We start from the raw sequence: 14,152 nt of genomic DNA on the forward strand, positions 1-14,152 counted from the left end.
AATTATGTCACTACGCGTTTCTTGCGTTTTAGCAGGACGTACTGTTTTTCCATTTTCTGTTTATTATCGTTTTCATTATCCAACCCCCCTCCCTTCTAATTTACTAGATCCCTCATCTTCATAACATTTGCCTTGTGAAATGATGATTTATTGTAGTTTGCTTTATAATTAGTTTTTTCATAAAGATGGTTTATTTTGTTCGTAAGATTTCTATGAGGTTTTTTTTTTAGAAGCTGTGATGCAACAAAATCATCCCGATTTCTACTTCTCTTAATACTACCCAATGAACGAATTTTTTAAAGCTAAAACTCCGCATTGTATTAAAACATTTTTATGAACTACTAGTGTTATTTGCACAGTCGCCACTAAACTTTCAATTGTTCTAATCTAAAACCTAAAACGCAAACACGTAATTTATATTTTTGACTTTGCTTTACAACTTTGCATAAACCGCTAGAAATAATGATAATATTTACTTGAGTAACTTGGTTTGTTCGACGCGGTTTTGGTTTTCATCAAGTCAAGTTTAAAGCTGTGGCCTATCGGCATCCGGTAAACAGTTTTTGCTTTGAAATTCCGAAAATATACATCCTAAAAAATGGAAATAGTTCTTTTTCAGAAGAAAAACATGATTGTCCAGTGATTTTGTTTTGATTACCAAGCTTTTGTATTCCTTACTCGCATTTTTTATGGGTTCAAGGATTTTTTTCGACCTTCAACTAAGCTGTGTAGGCCTATTTCCGACAGAAAAGTACGGCGGTTTTTTACGAGACCTCGCGCGTGAATAGACGCGTTTTTTGCGTGTAGGCGTGCACTGAAACCCCAATTCATTGTTTATTTATTAAAACTTAATGTGACTTTTTTGCCGGAAAATCGTGTGTTCGTAGTTATTTATATTTTAATCCAGGTTATCTTTTTCCAGATTTCAATCATAAACAACTTCCAGTTATCTCATTCTGAGTGAAATTTACTTTTTTGTATTTTTTTACCACGATTGGTTAGTTTGTTTTTTTAGCAGGGCTCTGTCAAAAACCAGACAACTGCTAACCGCTTCATGATGAAATATTTGACCAGTATTTTGAATTCATTTTGTCTTGTTATCCTGTTGCTCAACAAAGTTTGTTGTCAGCCATTTTCATACCCATTTGTTGATAATTCGATAACTTCAACATGCTCCAGTACGCAGTATTTCAATACTGCCAATCAAAGATGTGAAGAGTGCATCGCGGCCATTAACGGGACTACCCCTGGAAGCACAGGTAATGGTTCGTAGTCATTGATGGAATTGCGTGCAAAAGTTTTTATGGTTTAGTTGATTGTACTATTAATCAGGTCTTGAGTGCCAGTGTACTTCTGGTTATCGACGATCTGTGTCCTCTTCAACAGACCTGAGCACTTTCTTATGTGAACTTTGTGCTCCTGGTGAAGTGAGCTAATTTCATATTTTGGTTTGATGACAATAATTAACTTTAGTTATCTTCGTAGTTTTAACAGTAGAGTGTTTGTAATAAATGAAATAGGTGGATATTAGGTGAAATGAATTAATAGTTCTTGTCAAATTGATAGTATGTCACTAAGTATATACATATTTTAAGCAACAAATCTATTCACTAAGGTCTCATACGTAACGCTGAACTAATGGGTTGGTAAACTAAGCATATAAGACTCGCGTAATATTGTCATTGTCATAAGATAGCTATAATGTTTTGCTTTGACAGTTTTTTTGATACAAACTTACTTTATTTCAACCAAAAAGTGTGCAGTCAGTCTCAATAACTTTCTTCACAATAAGAGCCTGACTGCGATCAACATTACATATTCCTTTAATATGTTAGAGTGAGCATTATTTAAAGTTATTTGAATTTCAGCTACTTGTACTTGTCTTCAAGCAAACCTGAACACACCACTGTTCTTATCAATCTCATGTACATAACATACTGTTCCATAGTGAATTAAAACACCTTGTTTTCTAAACAAATACATGCTATGTACTTATTCACTATTCTTTTTGCATTATTACACCATTCATTTTTAGTTAGTAACACTCTTGCATTTTTTTGTTTTTGTTTAAAAGTTTATTAACTCTCAGGTAACTTCATCTGATGGCACAGGGTGTATTACTTGCGATGCAACCGTAGCAACAGTGACCAGCAGTGGACAATGCCAATGTTTATCTGCAACATCAGCATTAAGTAATTGTCTCCATTCATATGTTACGTTCGTGATCGTTTTCAAAGGATAGTTTTCAGCTACTGTTCGGTCAACATATGTTTCATAACTAACTTTGTTGTTCATAGTTGAAAGATATGACAATGGAACGCTCCTCGATGCTGTTCAATGCAGCCCTTGCACTGAACCTTACACTGGGCCTGGATCAGATACTGGAACGTAAGCAAATTATTTGCAGAAAAAGATTTAAATTTTTTTGGCATTTATCTTACACTGTTGACTGCCAACAACGGTTCCTCTTGTTGGAAAGCAGATTGGTCTCTCCTGCCAACCATATCTATGCAATTGTAGACCCAAGGGTATTGTTTATATTTTTTATTAGATTTTGTGTTGCTAAAAGTGGCCAAATGTTCTTTTACATGTCCAGGAGTAATTGTCAGGTATTCAGAGCATGGCTACCAAGTATTTTGATTGATTTTAACTTTGACATCATGAGCCAAAACCACTTCTTGACCTTTTGGCAGATGACAGCTAAAGCAAAGTTGTTTATTTGCAGATGTGTAGCTTGTGATACCTGCTCATCATCATTGTGTGATTGTACGGACTGCCTTAATGATGATGTCTGTCTGAACAATGCAAATGCAATATCTGCACTTTCAACAGCACTGGCTGGATTGCCATCTTCGGTAATACGAATGCTTTATTTTAAAACTTCAATAATTCAATTCAATAACTTGCCTTAAAATATGATGATCGAGTGCAACAATCACTTTCTGGTTACGCTGACAATATAAAGTTTTATTTAATTCTTGTCTATTTTTTTGCAGGAGGCCTACATAGACAACAGAGCGCCTGCTGCATACGTCGGTTGCTATGTAAGTGAGTTGACTCCTTCATAAAAGCAAGCTTGGTGTTGATATTTAATCCATGAGATGGTTATATATAGACTTGAATGCTTTGCAATCTTTCAGCATAATTACGTGTTCCCGTGGTTGTTTGGATTATATTGATTGAGCTTTCTGCATCATTACATGTGGGGTTATAAGCACTGATTTTATTTTATTTGCAGTATGCATCACCAAACATTACCGCATGCCAAGTATTGTCAAATCTGTGTGTGTTGGAATTATACGACACCAATCAGAGAGCTTGTGCGTTGTATGCCGATGTGTACCTAGAAAAAACCAACCAACCAAACAGTCAACTTAACAATATAGATAGTTGGTGAGTTAAATTGTCATGACACAAAACTTTTACGAGGTTATTCTCATTTCATCAAAGCGTCGTCAAATACATTCATAACGTTTTTTTCATTTTAATGTCAGCATGTTTTTTCACTCTTTCCACCAGGATATTAAACATGCCGTGGATATTTTACGACAGTCCAATCTCCAACAACCCAGTTTTTACCACCGAAGACATTTTAAACTCCAATGAAATCACAACCTCATTTTCTTTCAGGGGAACTGTAAGTTTTGTTGCCTGCAACTGAAAAGTTTTGGCATGTGGTAAACGCAATATTTGCCTTTTGTGATTTTGTAAACACTTCAATCGTCGTTTTCAGGATACAGTATTTGACTTTGTAGTCATGAAATATGATGTCAATGGTGTTTATCTTGGTTGGGAGCTGGCGACAACTGGACTACTACAGGTAGGTTGACAAATAAGTTAGCACAGAACTCTTGGTTGTGACATTTTCTTTTCAGCTTTGTCCAGACCGTCCTTCTGTTAAAAGCGCAGCTTTTGTATTTGGAACCACTTATTCATCTACTGTAAGTTTTTTTATTAGTTTGTGCTTGTTTTATTGTCAAATGCTTACTTTTATTAACGTTGATAAATGGCTCTGTAATGTTCACTTACTTTTTGATTTGTGTTTTGTACATTTTTCTTGTATATCATGCTGTGATCTTGTTCTTCTAGTGCAACCTAGAAAGTGCTACTTTCACCGACACAAACCTATATCCGAGCACATTTTATGAAATGAACCTCCGTTACACCGACACTGACAACAATGTTTTATTGTTTCCAGTCCCAGTTTTAATCACAAACCTTGGAACTAACTCTGGTGAGTCAATTGCTTAGTAATTATGTAAAATTAGCCTTTGTTATTATTTTCCAAAGTCCTTTGCAAGGTCTATTTAATTAAGCTGCCAGCTTGCTTCATTTGAACATCACTTCTATAATTAAACTTAAAGTGAAGGGCTATTTCTAAAACAAGTCGATCAAAAAATCCCAAAAACATTTGTTCATAAATTTTCTGGACAAAACATTTTACTAGCTAAATAGTTATTGGCCAAACTGTGTCGCACTGAGACACCATTCTGTGACATCACAATATTTAATCCAAGTGCATGACGGTAATGTGTGGATCAAGTTTGAATGAAATGCGTCATTTAGGCGACAAGAAATAAGATATGCTGTTGATGGGTTGAATAATATCTTGATTAGTTAGGCCTAGAAGATGCTAGGCTGAAGCTCACTTAACCCAGTCTTGGCTGTTGGCGATGGCCCTGTCCAGTATGTATAATTCTATATATAACGCATGGACATGAAAGCTTCAGCAGTTCACTTACTCTATCGTCAAAGCCACGTGCACTTAATCACTTACGTGCAATGTCGTATTCAGTTTGAACTAAATAGCTGTAGTTTGTATCTTCATTCCAATTTGATTTAAACCCTGTCGCGGTTAGTAATGATTTTATATTGTGATATGATAATCCTTGGTATATTTGAGTTACATTTTTAGCAATAAAAACTTCACAACTAAAAGTTATTAAATTTTTTGCCCACTATTCCTACTGGCAACTATTTTTTTGGTTAAGAATAACTTGTTTTAACACTTTGTAACATTTTGCCTTGCGTAAGTGTAACTTGCACCGCTTGCTTTTCACTTAAGACTGAACAACTCATATTTTAATGAATCTTGCCTTCCCTATGCGTGACAGATTCCAACACAGCGACTTGGACGTTTGTGAAACGATTTTTCCTCATTGATAGTTTATCTCAGATAAGAGGGGCAGGAATGGTTCAATATGTTTCAGATATGAGACTTCAGTAAGTAGATCAAAGCAAACTGTTATGATATGAGGTGTTTTGGGACGAATTACGTGTTGTTGGTAATAAAGTAGGTCTCTTAAGTATCAGAACACCTTTGTAAATACAAGTTGAAATCTAGTTGCATTTGTGCCACAACATTGTCATTAATTATTTTGTTATTATTACAGCATTGCTATTAATTAGTTGTTTATTTGAACATTCAGAGTTACACTTCAAACCCCCACCGGCAATGGGCATATCTATGGACCTTACCTGACTATAACATATTCTGATGTTGATCCAAGTATAGCTTCAACTGTCAGTGTAAGTTTTTTCCTGAAAGTGAACAAGCTATATTTTTTAAATATATATTGTATTTAGCTTAAACAGTGCGACTAGCAGCATACAATGTTAGAATGAAACAAATCATGAATATTGTTTCTGTGTAACTTGTGAAAGATTTGATTTGAAAAATTATTTTCTATTTTATTTCCAGACAAGTTTCTCTGTCAGCTACGCCATGAATATGTTCAACCAAGAAGAAGGCCTCAAGGTCAGGGCCAATATTCATGTCATTTTAAACCTCTTTTTATTTTAGATTACTGAAAAATTTTTTATCTTGTTCTTGTATCCCCATTTTGACAGATATCTTTGGCTGTGCTTGGCTCTTTAGCTCTTTTATACTCATTTATGGAGGCAAGTTCTTGGAGACGAAGACAGGGCCTTCAGTACGTCGATGGCAGTGTAAGTGAAACTTTTCTTTAGGACTACGCAGTCTTCGTAACTTCAAATGTTGATTAACATATGGAATTTTTTCTGGAGCCACAGATCTAGCTAATTCTATAACTCGCTTGCCAAGATGATATTTGTAGTGACTATTTTTTAAAAGTTCTCTAAAACCAGCAGTGTAGCAGTTTGATGATTGTTGTGATAATATTATCTTTTTTTCTTCAGAGCATCCTCATGTTCTTATACTTTGCATTGAGCAACTTGGCCAATGTTTTTTTTATCGTGATGCTCGGGTACGCCACCGTGACACTCTTCTTTTATAAGGTACAGTTTTGCCTTTGGTATTTTATTTTGTGTGGTTGATGCAATTATTTTATCACTCATCATCATGGTTAAAGATCATACAAAGATGCCCCAAGAAATGTACGCTACTTATTGTTAGGAAAATAGACGAAAATATTCTCAGAAAACTTTGTGTATTTTTAGGGCCAGGGCACTGTGACTCTGCTGCTTCCAGATGCCAACCAAGAAGATATTTTTGTTATTTTCATCTCCCTTGCATTCGCTTTTAAAGTAAGTTGTAAATCAAAGACAAAATGATGTATAAAACATAATAAAGCATTGGCAACAGAGTAGATATTGTGCAAAGTGTCCAAAAATTGGCATTTAGTGAAACAGTGCAACTTGATTAGCAGCTTTTTGCCTGAATTCTTAAACGCTTAAACCTTGTTAACATTGGCGAGATGATCTAATTTGCTTCTCAGACCATAGAAATCTTAGGCATTATAATCATGCAATCGATCGCTGACATTTTCCTCCTGGACTGGGAGAGACCTCATCTTCGTGATGGTGATGCCAAAGTGAGCATTTGGAGGACTTACTTCATCGCAAATGAATGGAACGAGATCCAGGTGGGGATGATATTCACTTAAATATTGCTTTAGTTTTAGGTGCAATTTGTCAACGTTAATTTTCACACAATAACAGAAAATAGTTTAATTGTTGACACGCCTCAAAAAAGTGTTTATATTTATGTAAAATTGGAGATCATTATCTAGTTTTTAAGAAACTCTAACTTTGGAGTTGGATGAACACGTTTAAGTTTGAGCCATCAACCTTAAAAAGTTCAATGCGACGTTTCTAAACACTTGATGTCCAATGCAAATGTTTTTTAGACTTTTCGGAAAATCAGCTTCAACTTTCAGTTATTTGCAGTGTTGCTGTTTCTTGAGGTATACGTCCTTCTGTGATGGTTGTTGACATTCCCTGCAACAGATATATTTTCAATGACTACATTGAGTGCTTTTACTGATTCTCAGGTTGTTGGCTTTAAAAGTCTGGCGTTGGAAAACTCCAGTAGTGCCCTTGACCAGACAACCGGCTCGTCTACAGATCAATACATTCCTGTCTACAACAGCACACTGCGGTTTGCTGTCTCGTCGTTGGTCTTTATCGTGATTGATATATTGCAGGTGAAAAATCTTTTGAATCTTATCCTATGTTGCACTAATACAGGGAGGACCCATTTTTACTGGGTTAACTGGGTTGACCCATTTTTACATGACAATGGTAGCGGTAGGAATAGTAATGGTAGTGGTGGTACAATGGTAGTGGTTGCTGTGCTTCATCTACTGTGTGTACAATGTACGTGGAACTTATGTTGATGATTTTGTAAATGTGCAGGTCATTTACTTCGTTGGAATCCACGAGCGTTTCATCCAGGATAAGATCAGAGAGTTTGTAGATCTCTGCTCTGTTTCAAATGTAAGTTTGTTTCTTCCTGGATTTGTGGTTCAAATACATTCACATTGTTTGTGCATTTATTATGATCTGACGTAATAAATTCTATAGATTTTCTATCTGTCATGTGACCTGCTTTTTTGTCTAATAATGTAATGGGTTTAAGTTGTAATACTTAAACCTTAATACTTAAAGTTGTAAATAATTTACTTTAATCGTTTTGTCTAGTTTAATCCTGTTTTTCAATTGTTAAGGTGAGTGTTTTTATCCTGGCCAATCGTAACTATGGCTACTACATCCACGGCCGCTCTGTCCACGGTAAGGCGGACACTGACATGATGGACATGAACAATATGTTAAGGAAGGAAGAGGTCAGTCTAGTTGTTGTTTTCACTTAAACCCAACTTTGGAATAATCCAAGGCACGAAATGAGAGTTAAAATTAAAGATGTGTTTGTTGAACCTTAGGCATTATTGTATAGCGTTTCATTCTTTTCCTGTCACGTAATCGATTTTGCTGAAGTATTTTTTATTGGCCTGTCTAAACCAGTGGTTCCCAACTTTCTTGCTGGTCGTACCCCTACGATATAATAGTAGATTCTTGCGCAAGCAAATCAAGGAAAAAGTGAACGTTGTATCCCTTAAAATTTATCTCATACCCCCAAGCATTACAAGTTTCCCTGGTTGAGAACCTGCTGCCTAAACCTATTTAAGGGAATTATTTCAATTTTTAAGGTTGCCGAATTTTTCATTTTATTTTGAATTTCCAGGAGAACCTAACCAGTGCAAGAGGACTGGAGGCAGGCTCTGAACAACAGACATTCGCAATCGCTGTCCCGTATCTTTTCCGAGCTCAGTTTGATAAAGTCTATCAACCTCTCGAACTCGTAAGTTACAAGAGAGCTAGAACAGTAGAGCAAGCCAGAAAAACTTTTCATCACTCTCAAATATGTTACTATGATGTCATACATTTTCCAGGCTCCATATCATGTGTCTGTAAAATATTTTATTGTGTAAAAATGTTTATGTTTTTACCTTCTTCAGGTGAGAAGCCAGCCTGCTGCTCGAGGTGAGCCATTAGTTGTCTATGACATCCAAAGAAAATGTCTTCGTTTCTTGATAATCGCCGCTCGTGCAATGCTAAACATTATAAGGATATCGTAGAATTGCTCAATACTTCTTTTAAAGGTGGAAACACTGCTCAGGATTCCCAGGCGAATGAAAGCGTTAGAGCTTACACAACCATGAAGAACTTTCTAGCATCATTTTTGGATCATGTGAGCTGTTTCCGTTATGATGAATTAAACACAAGAAATAACTGTTATTGCTGTTTGAGATGTTTATTATTGACGAAGGAATCGTTCTTAAATAATATATTTTCCTTCTTTGAAGTATTTTCTGTGTTTCAGTCACTCAGAGATTTGGACTTCTATGTCAAAGAAAAATTATTTCTGGAAAGCATCTTGGACATGGAGTTTCAGGATCCAATAAACAACGCTTTCTTTTACAATGGTGGGAAGTTTTATTGAAAAATGTTTCCTGCTTCTAAATAAAAATAATACTGGCTACCTTGCACGTCAATCACCACATCACTCATAAGTTGTGTCATGTTGTTTCAAAACAAGATCGTGGGAATTCTTTCACAAATGTCCTCTTCTATGGTCGGGAGTTTGCTCTGCTCACGTTTGACATCCTCCTCTTCAACATCATTGATTACAGCGTCCAGAACTATCTTCTTGCTGCGATCATCACGTTCATTGTGGTCAGGGTAGGTTCATTTCTCATTGTTATTGTTTTTAGACTGAATGTGGTAAAAATGTCCTGCAGCTTTATGTCATTTTTTTTAGTTCCTGGCCATCTTGAGACAATCGTTCAGTCGATCCAACTTGGCAAAGAAGACGTTGGTTGACAAGAGATTTCTGGTTTGAGTCTAGCCAGTTGTCAACCTGCTTCATTTTTCTTAACCGTGTAAATCCTTCCATTTTTTGCCACTGGCACCTAGCAGTCCTTGCAAAACACCCCATCCAAAGCCCGGTCATAAAATTTATTGCATTGGTATTACTCCTTGGAATTGTTCAAACGTAAATTTTACTGAAAAAAGCTTTATAGAGCAATCAAAAGCACAATATAGTTTGGATGTTATGTTGAGCAATCATGAATTTCGCATTTGGTTTGTTACTTGTTCATTTTCTTTGTCTAGCGCTCGTTTGGTGACGACTGATGACGCATTTTCTGTAAATTTGCTGGTTATTCACCCCATTCGTCTACTGTCCGCCCATAAAAATGGTCCAGAGTACGGGAATTTTTTCCCATTGTAATAGTTGAAAGTATGCCTTTCTTACCCTAGAGTAAGATATATGCCTTTGGAATGGGGAAAATTTTACTTCGGCACAAGTATGGTTTATGAAACCCATTCGTCTATTTTTCCGCCCATTAAAATGGACTTGCTTTCAGCAATGGGGTTTCCCACAAACCATATTTCTGCCGAAGTAAATATCTCCCTATTCCAAATGCATATTTCTTACTCTAGGGTAAGAAAGGCATACTTCCTGCCATTCCAATGGGAAAATATTACCGCATTTCCACCCATTTCAATGGGCGGAAAGCAGACGAATCGGGTGGGTTATTGAGACATGTTTCGTAACTCCTTGTTTGTGTAATTATACTTTTCATCCATTGTTTTTGTTAAGCTATTTTATATGTATATTTTTTAGGTTTTATGCATTTTTATACTTTAGTATAGTTCTTTGCTGGTCTAGTAACGTATTTTTATGATGGTCTAGTATTTTTGTATGAGAATAAAACATTCACAACAGCTTTGGAATTATTGTTTTAATAAACTGATACAGATTGTTTTCAGTTATTTTTGTTCGAGTTGGATTTACATAACCACTGCAAATGAGAAATTAGTTAAGGGTCTACAAGGCGTTGTCTCAGACTTACTGTATGCCTTGCAGATAATTAATTTTTTATCTACCAATTTTTCGGTTTATTTAAAATAATCTTGATTTAATTTTTTACATACGTCAGGATTGGCGCAATTGCAAGTCACCACACCATGCTCGAAAGAACGAAATATTGAATATTTGCATTTGCAGATATACTGTGTACGTGATTGTTGAGCGTTTTTGAGTGATTCCTCTCATCGGATATGGTCGCTATATAAATGTTGTTATTATCATTTATATTTTATATGCACCAATTTCAAGTTTGAGATTTACATGTGTTTTAGTTAGGTCTTGAGCGTTACTGTGTTTCCGGTTACTGTCGATCAGTGTTTTTACATTATACTGTACTTCGTAAGATATTTTACTATTAAAAACTGTATAGTAACAACTAACAACAAATTAGTATGCAGAGAAATTTTTACTGCTTACCGTCTTTGAAAAGGTATTATATCATATAAGTAATAGCGTCAACCTCAGTAGTGTGAATGATATCTGCTTATTTAATTAGTATTTATTGTTATTATGTCAAAATTAGATTTTGTAAAGCACAGAGTAATTTATTTTTTATGGTATGTCAGTTAAAACTGCAATATGGACAGTTTTTAGTTTTTCGTATGTTTTCATATAATGCGCTTACTTTTTGTATGATTTAATAACAACGAATATCAATATTTGCTTGTTCACTGCGCTGCCAGAAATCCAGAATGCAAGGCAGATTGGCAGAAAGGAATAAGAATAGCCCACGATTAAGCGTATAAAAAGTAGACTATCCTACATTGCTAGCGCTAGGACTGCAGATGGATATAGGTTAAGCATTTCGTAAGGGTATGGTGTTATCGGTACCTTATGAGTTTTGGAAATATGGAATAGGCTAGTTGTGTAACGGTAATAGTTTCATCTTGTTGCACGGGAGATTTTTAATACAAAAACAGCAAACTTTTCAGTTTAGTAAAGATTTGAAGACGTAGGTCTACAGTAATTAATAGTTTTTATTGTGTGAAGATTTTATCCTAGCAGCTAATCGTTCAGATTAATTTATTTTATCCATTTTTAATTCTTAAGTTTAATTTGTTTTATTGCATCAAGCAGCGTCTATTTGACTGGCTGCTGGTTACTGAATTTTGAAAAAGCTACTTCGGTAAACGGCTAACCTAGCCGGTTACGCGATTTGTATTGTCTTACTTCAGTAAACAATGATCAGTGAAGTAGACACTTATTTTACCAAAGTAGGAAAAATACAAATATGGTAAACCGCAATTAGCCTAGTCTGTGGATTGAAAGATATGCTAATTTTCAGATATTTTAAACGTGTACTAAACTTTCAAAGTGTAGATCAACCTAAAACTGATTCCCTCTGACCCAAACTGACTCCTCATGATTAGATTACTAAGCTAGCCTAGGCTGCAAATTGAAATAAATTCTATTTTTTACCCAAAACGTGACAATTTTTTCCTAAGTCTAAATTAATTTCAAACTAATCCCTTCCAACCCAAAATTTGACATCACATCACTAAATTATATGAAAAATAAATTTAGACAAAAAAAAACAATGAGAAGCCAAACAAAAGCGAGATCTTCAGCATACTAGGCCTAGCCCCATTGTCAACCACAACGCCACTGCTATGCTTTCCTCCTTATGTCCAAAACTAGAAGGATAAACCTATCAGCGAAAATCTGCCAATCACCGTATTGCGATTCAGCAATTTCTGTAAATGGATGTCGGTGAAAGTCACTTCGTTAATTATAAAATCGTTTCAAGTCTAGATTTGAAATTTTGCTGTTTTTGGTTAAGAAATCTCCCGCGCAACCTGATGAAACATGAGCCATTATACGCGCAATTCAATTTCATTCTCCGCTTGCTTTGCAAACTTAGCAAATCAGTTTGAAGAGGTCTCTTTTACATTTTCACTCCCATATCAAGATCAAGTATTGAGGAATTATTAGACCATAACCATGTGCTAGTAGTAGTAGTAGGAAAGAATGGCAGGGTAATACTGGGAAAAGTCTTTGTTTTGTTTGACCTTTGTGAATGTCAATGTTATTTGTCACGAAGATCAAGTTGAATGATAAGAGCCTTGATGCTTTAATTTTCGTGTTTCAATACAGCAGGAATCAGTGAAAGCTGTACTTCATAAATAAATGCTTAATTGTATAGGCCTTCCAATTCATAGGACTTTATTATCACAAGAAAATCCTTTTTTTTCAAATTTCAAAAAACTCTGGTTTTTCCTTTTTCTAGCAGGTACCAGAAACCAGAGTTTTGAAATTTTGTTCCGGAGTGGAAACCAATTTGTGCGCACCTTGCTCACTTAGCAGTGAGTAAAGATATTCAAAGATGAATATATTTTTCTTTAAATATGGTATCATAACTACTGAAACATTTATTAAGCTATGATATTTTAGATTATGTTGAAACTTCCTTGCTCAATTATTTTGATACACTATTCACTCCAAAAAGATGCGAATAACAAAATTTGTATTTTAATTTTCTTACTTTTTAATTTATCAGAAATCAGCATCGCTCAGTAAAGTATAGTTATTAAGTCAAATTGATCTTGAGAATGGACAAGATGATGGAGCCATTCTGGCAAGGAGGACCTCAACCTGGAGCACATTACCATTTCCCAGGAAACACCTCAATCTCCTCAGATTTGGGCGCAAATAAGAGGACAATGCAGCCAACTGTGACTGGCACTTCAGTCCTTGGATTAAAATTCGACGGAGGAGTTATCATTGCTGCTGACACTCTTGGCTCGTACGGAAGCATGGCTCGATTTCGTAGCTTGTCGAGAATCATGAAAGTCAATGACACAACTGTGCTTAGTGCTGCTGGCGATTATGCCGATTATCAGTACATCAAATCCGAACTGGAACAGATGGTAATCGACGAGGATATTTTGGATGATGGATTCTCTATGTCTCCTGCTGCTGTTTACTCGTGGATGACCAGGATCTTGTACAATCGTCGATCCAAATTCAATCCACTTTGGAACACGGTGACTGTTGGAGGATTTTGCAAAGGAAAAAGCTTCCTAGCTTCGGTAGATAAAATTGGAATTGCATTTGAAGCGCCCTCAGTAGCATCCGGCTTCGGAGCGTACCTGGCACAGCCATTGATGCGAAAAGCGCTCGAGGACAACAACAACTCACTGACTCTTGAGCAGGCACGTCGTGTCATTGAAGATTGCTTGAGGGTGTTATTTTACAGAGATGCCAGGTCGTACAATCGATATGAAATAGCAACTGTAACCAAAGACGGTGTGCGGATCGAAAAACCAACATCATCCCCTTCAGACTGGAATATTGCGCATCTTGTACGAGGATTTGAATGAAGTGTTGGCTGATTAGTGAACATCGTTGAAGCTGTTACCGTGGTTCAACTTGAACTAAAATTCATTGTTATTACCAGCAATTTCTGATTGCATATTCCTTTAATGTACTTGTGAATTGCTAATAAAATAGATGCAAAGTTGTACACATATCACAAAACTGCTTTATGATTTAAATTGTAACTAGTTTACTCTTGCTGTC

At 35.8% G+C, this 14,152-nt stretch overlaps 2 protein-coding genes across 2 annotated transcripts; both read left to right on the forward strand.

Moving 5' to 3' along the window:
* Positions 1-527: 527 nt before the first annotated feature.
* LOC143450465 (meckelin-like) lies at positions 528-10,536 on the forward strand. The gene is made up of 28 exons (XM_076951026.1): positions 528-1,259; positions 1,333-1,427; positions 2,090-2,192; positions 2,298-2,388; positions 2,726-2,855; positions 2,997-3,044; positions 3,239-3,393; positions 3,520-3,637; positions 3,734-3,820; positions 3,876-3,941; positions 4,090-4,234; positions 5,115-5,223; positions 5,430-5,529; positions 5,702-5,758; positions 5,851-5,949; positions 6,160-6,258; positions 6,421-6,507; positions 6,699-6,845; positions 7,110-7,166; positions 7,254-7,406; positions 7,618-7,698; positions 7,929-8,045; positions 8,444-8,560; positions 8,718-8,742; positions 8,862-8,950; positions 9,083-9,185; positions 9,299-9,441; positions 9,521-10,536. The coding sequence occupies exons 1-28, from the start codon at positions 1,055-1,057 to the stop codon at positions 9,599-9,601; spliced, it is 2,907 nt and encodes a 968-aa protein (XP_076807141.1). The 5' UTR covers positions 528-1,054; the 3' UTR covers positions 9,602-10,536.
* A 2,248-nt stretch (positions 10,537-12,784) lies between these two features.
* On the forward strand, positions 12,785-14,098 carry LOC143449035 (proteasome subunit beta type-4-like). Its single transcript, XM_076949060.1, has 2 exons — positions 12,785-12,936; positions 13,131-14,098. The coding sequence occupies exon 2, from the start codon at positions 13,183-13,185 to the stop codon at positions 13,951-13,953; it is 771 nt and encodes a 256-aa protein (XP_076805175.1). The 5' UTR covers positions 12,785-12,936; positions 13,131-13,182; the 3' UTR covers positions 13,954-14,098.
* The last annotated feature ends 54 nt before the right edge of the window (positions 14,099-14,152 follow it).

Source organism: Clavelina lepadiformis, chromosome 3, assembly GCF_947623445.1.
Source record: "Clavelina lepadiformis chromosome 3, kaClaLepa1.1, whole genome shotgun sequence".
Taxonomy (NCBI): domain Eukaryota; kingdom Metazoa; phylum Chordata; class Ascidiacea; order Aplousobranchia; family Clavelinidae; genus Clavelina; species Clavelina lepadiformis.

Coding starts and splice junctions, on each gene's coding strand:
- LOC143449035 (XM_076949060.1), top strand. CDS start 13,183: ATGGACAAGATGATGGAGCCATTCTGGCAAGGAGGACCTCAACCTGGA.
- LOC143450465 (XM_076951026.1), top strand. CDS start 1,055: ATGATGAAATATTTGACCAGTATTTTGAATTCATTTTGTCTTGTTATC. Junction 3,638..3,733: donor CATTTTCTTTCAGGGGAACT/GTAAGTTTTGTT, acceptor CGTCGTTTTCAG/GATACAGTATTTGACTTTGT. Junction 7,407..7,617: donor TCGTGATTGATATATTGCAG/GTGAAAAATCTT, acceptor GTAAATGTGCAG/GTCATTTACTTCGTTGGAAT.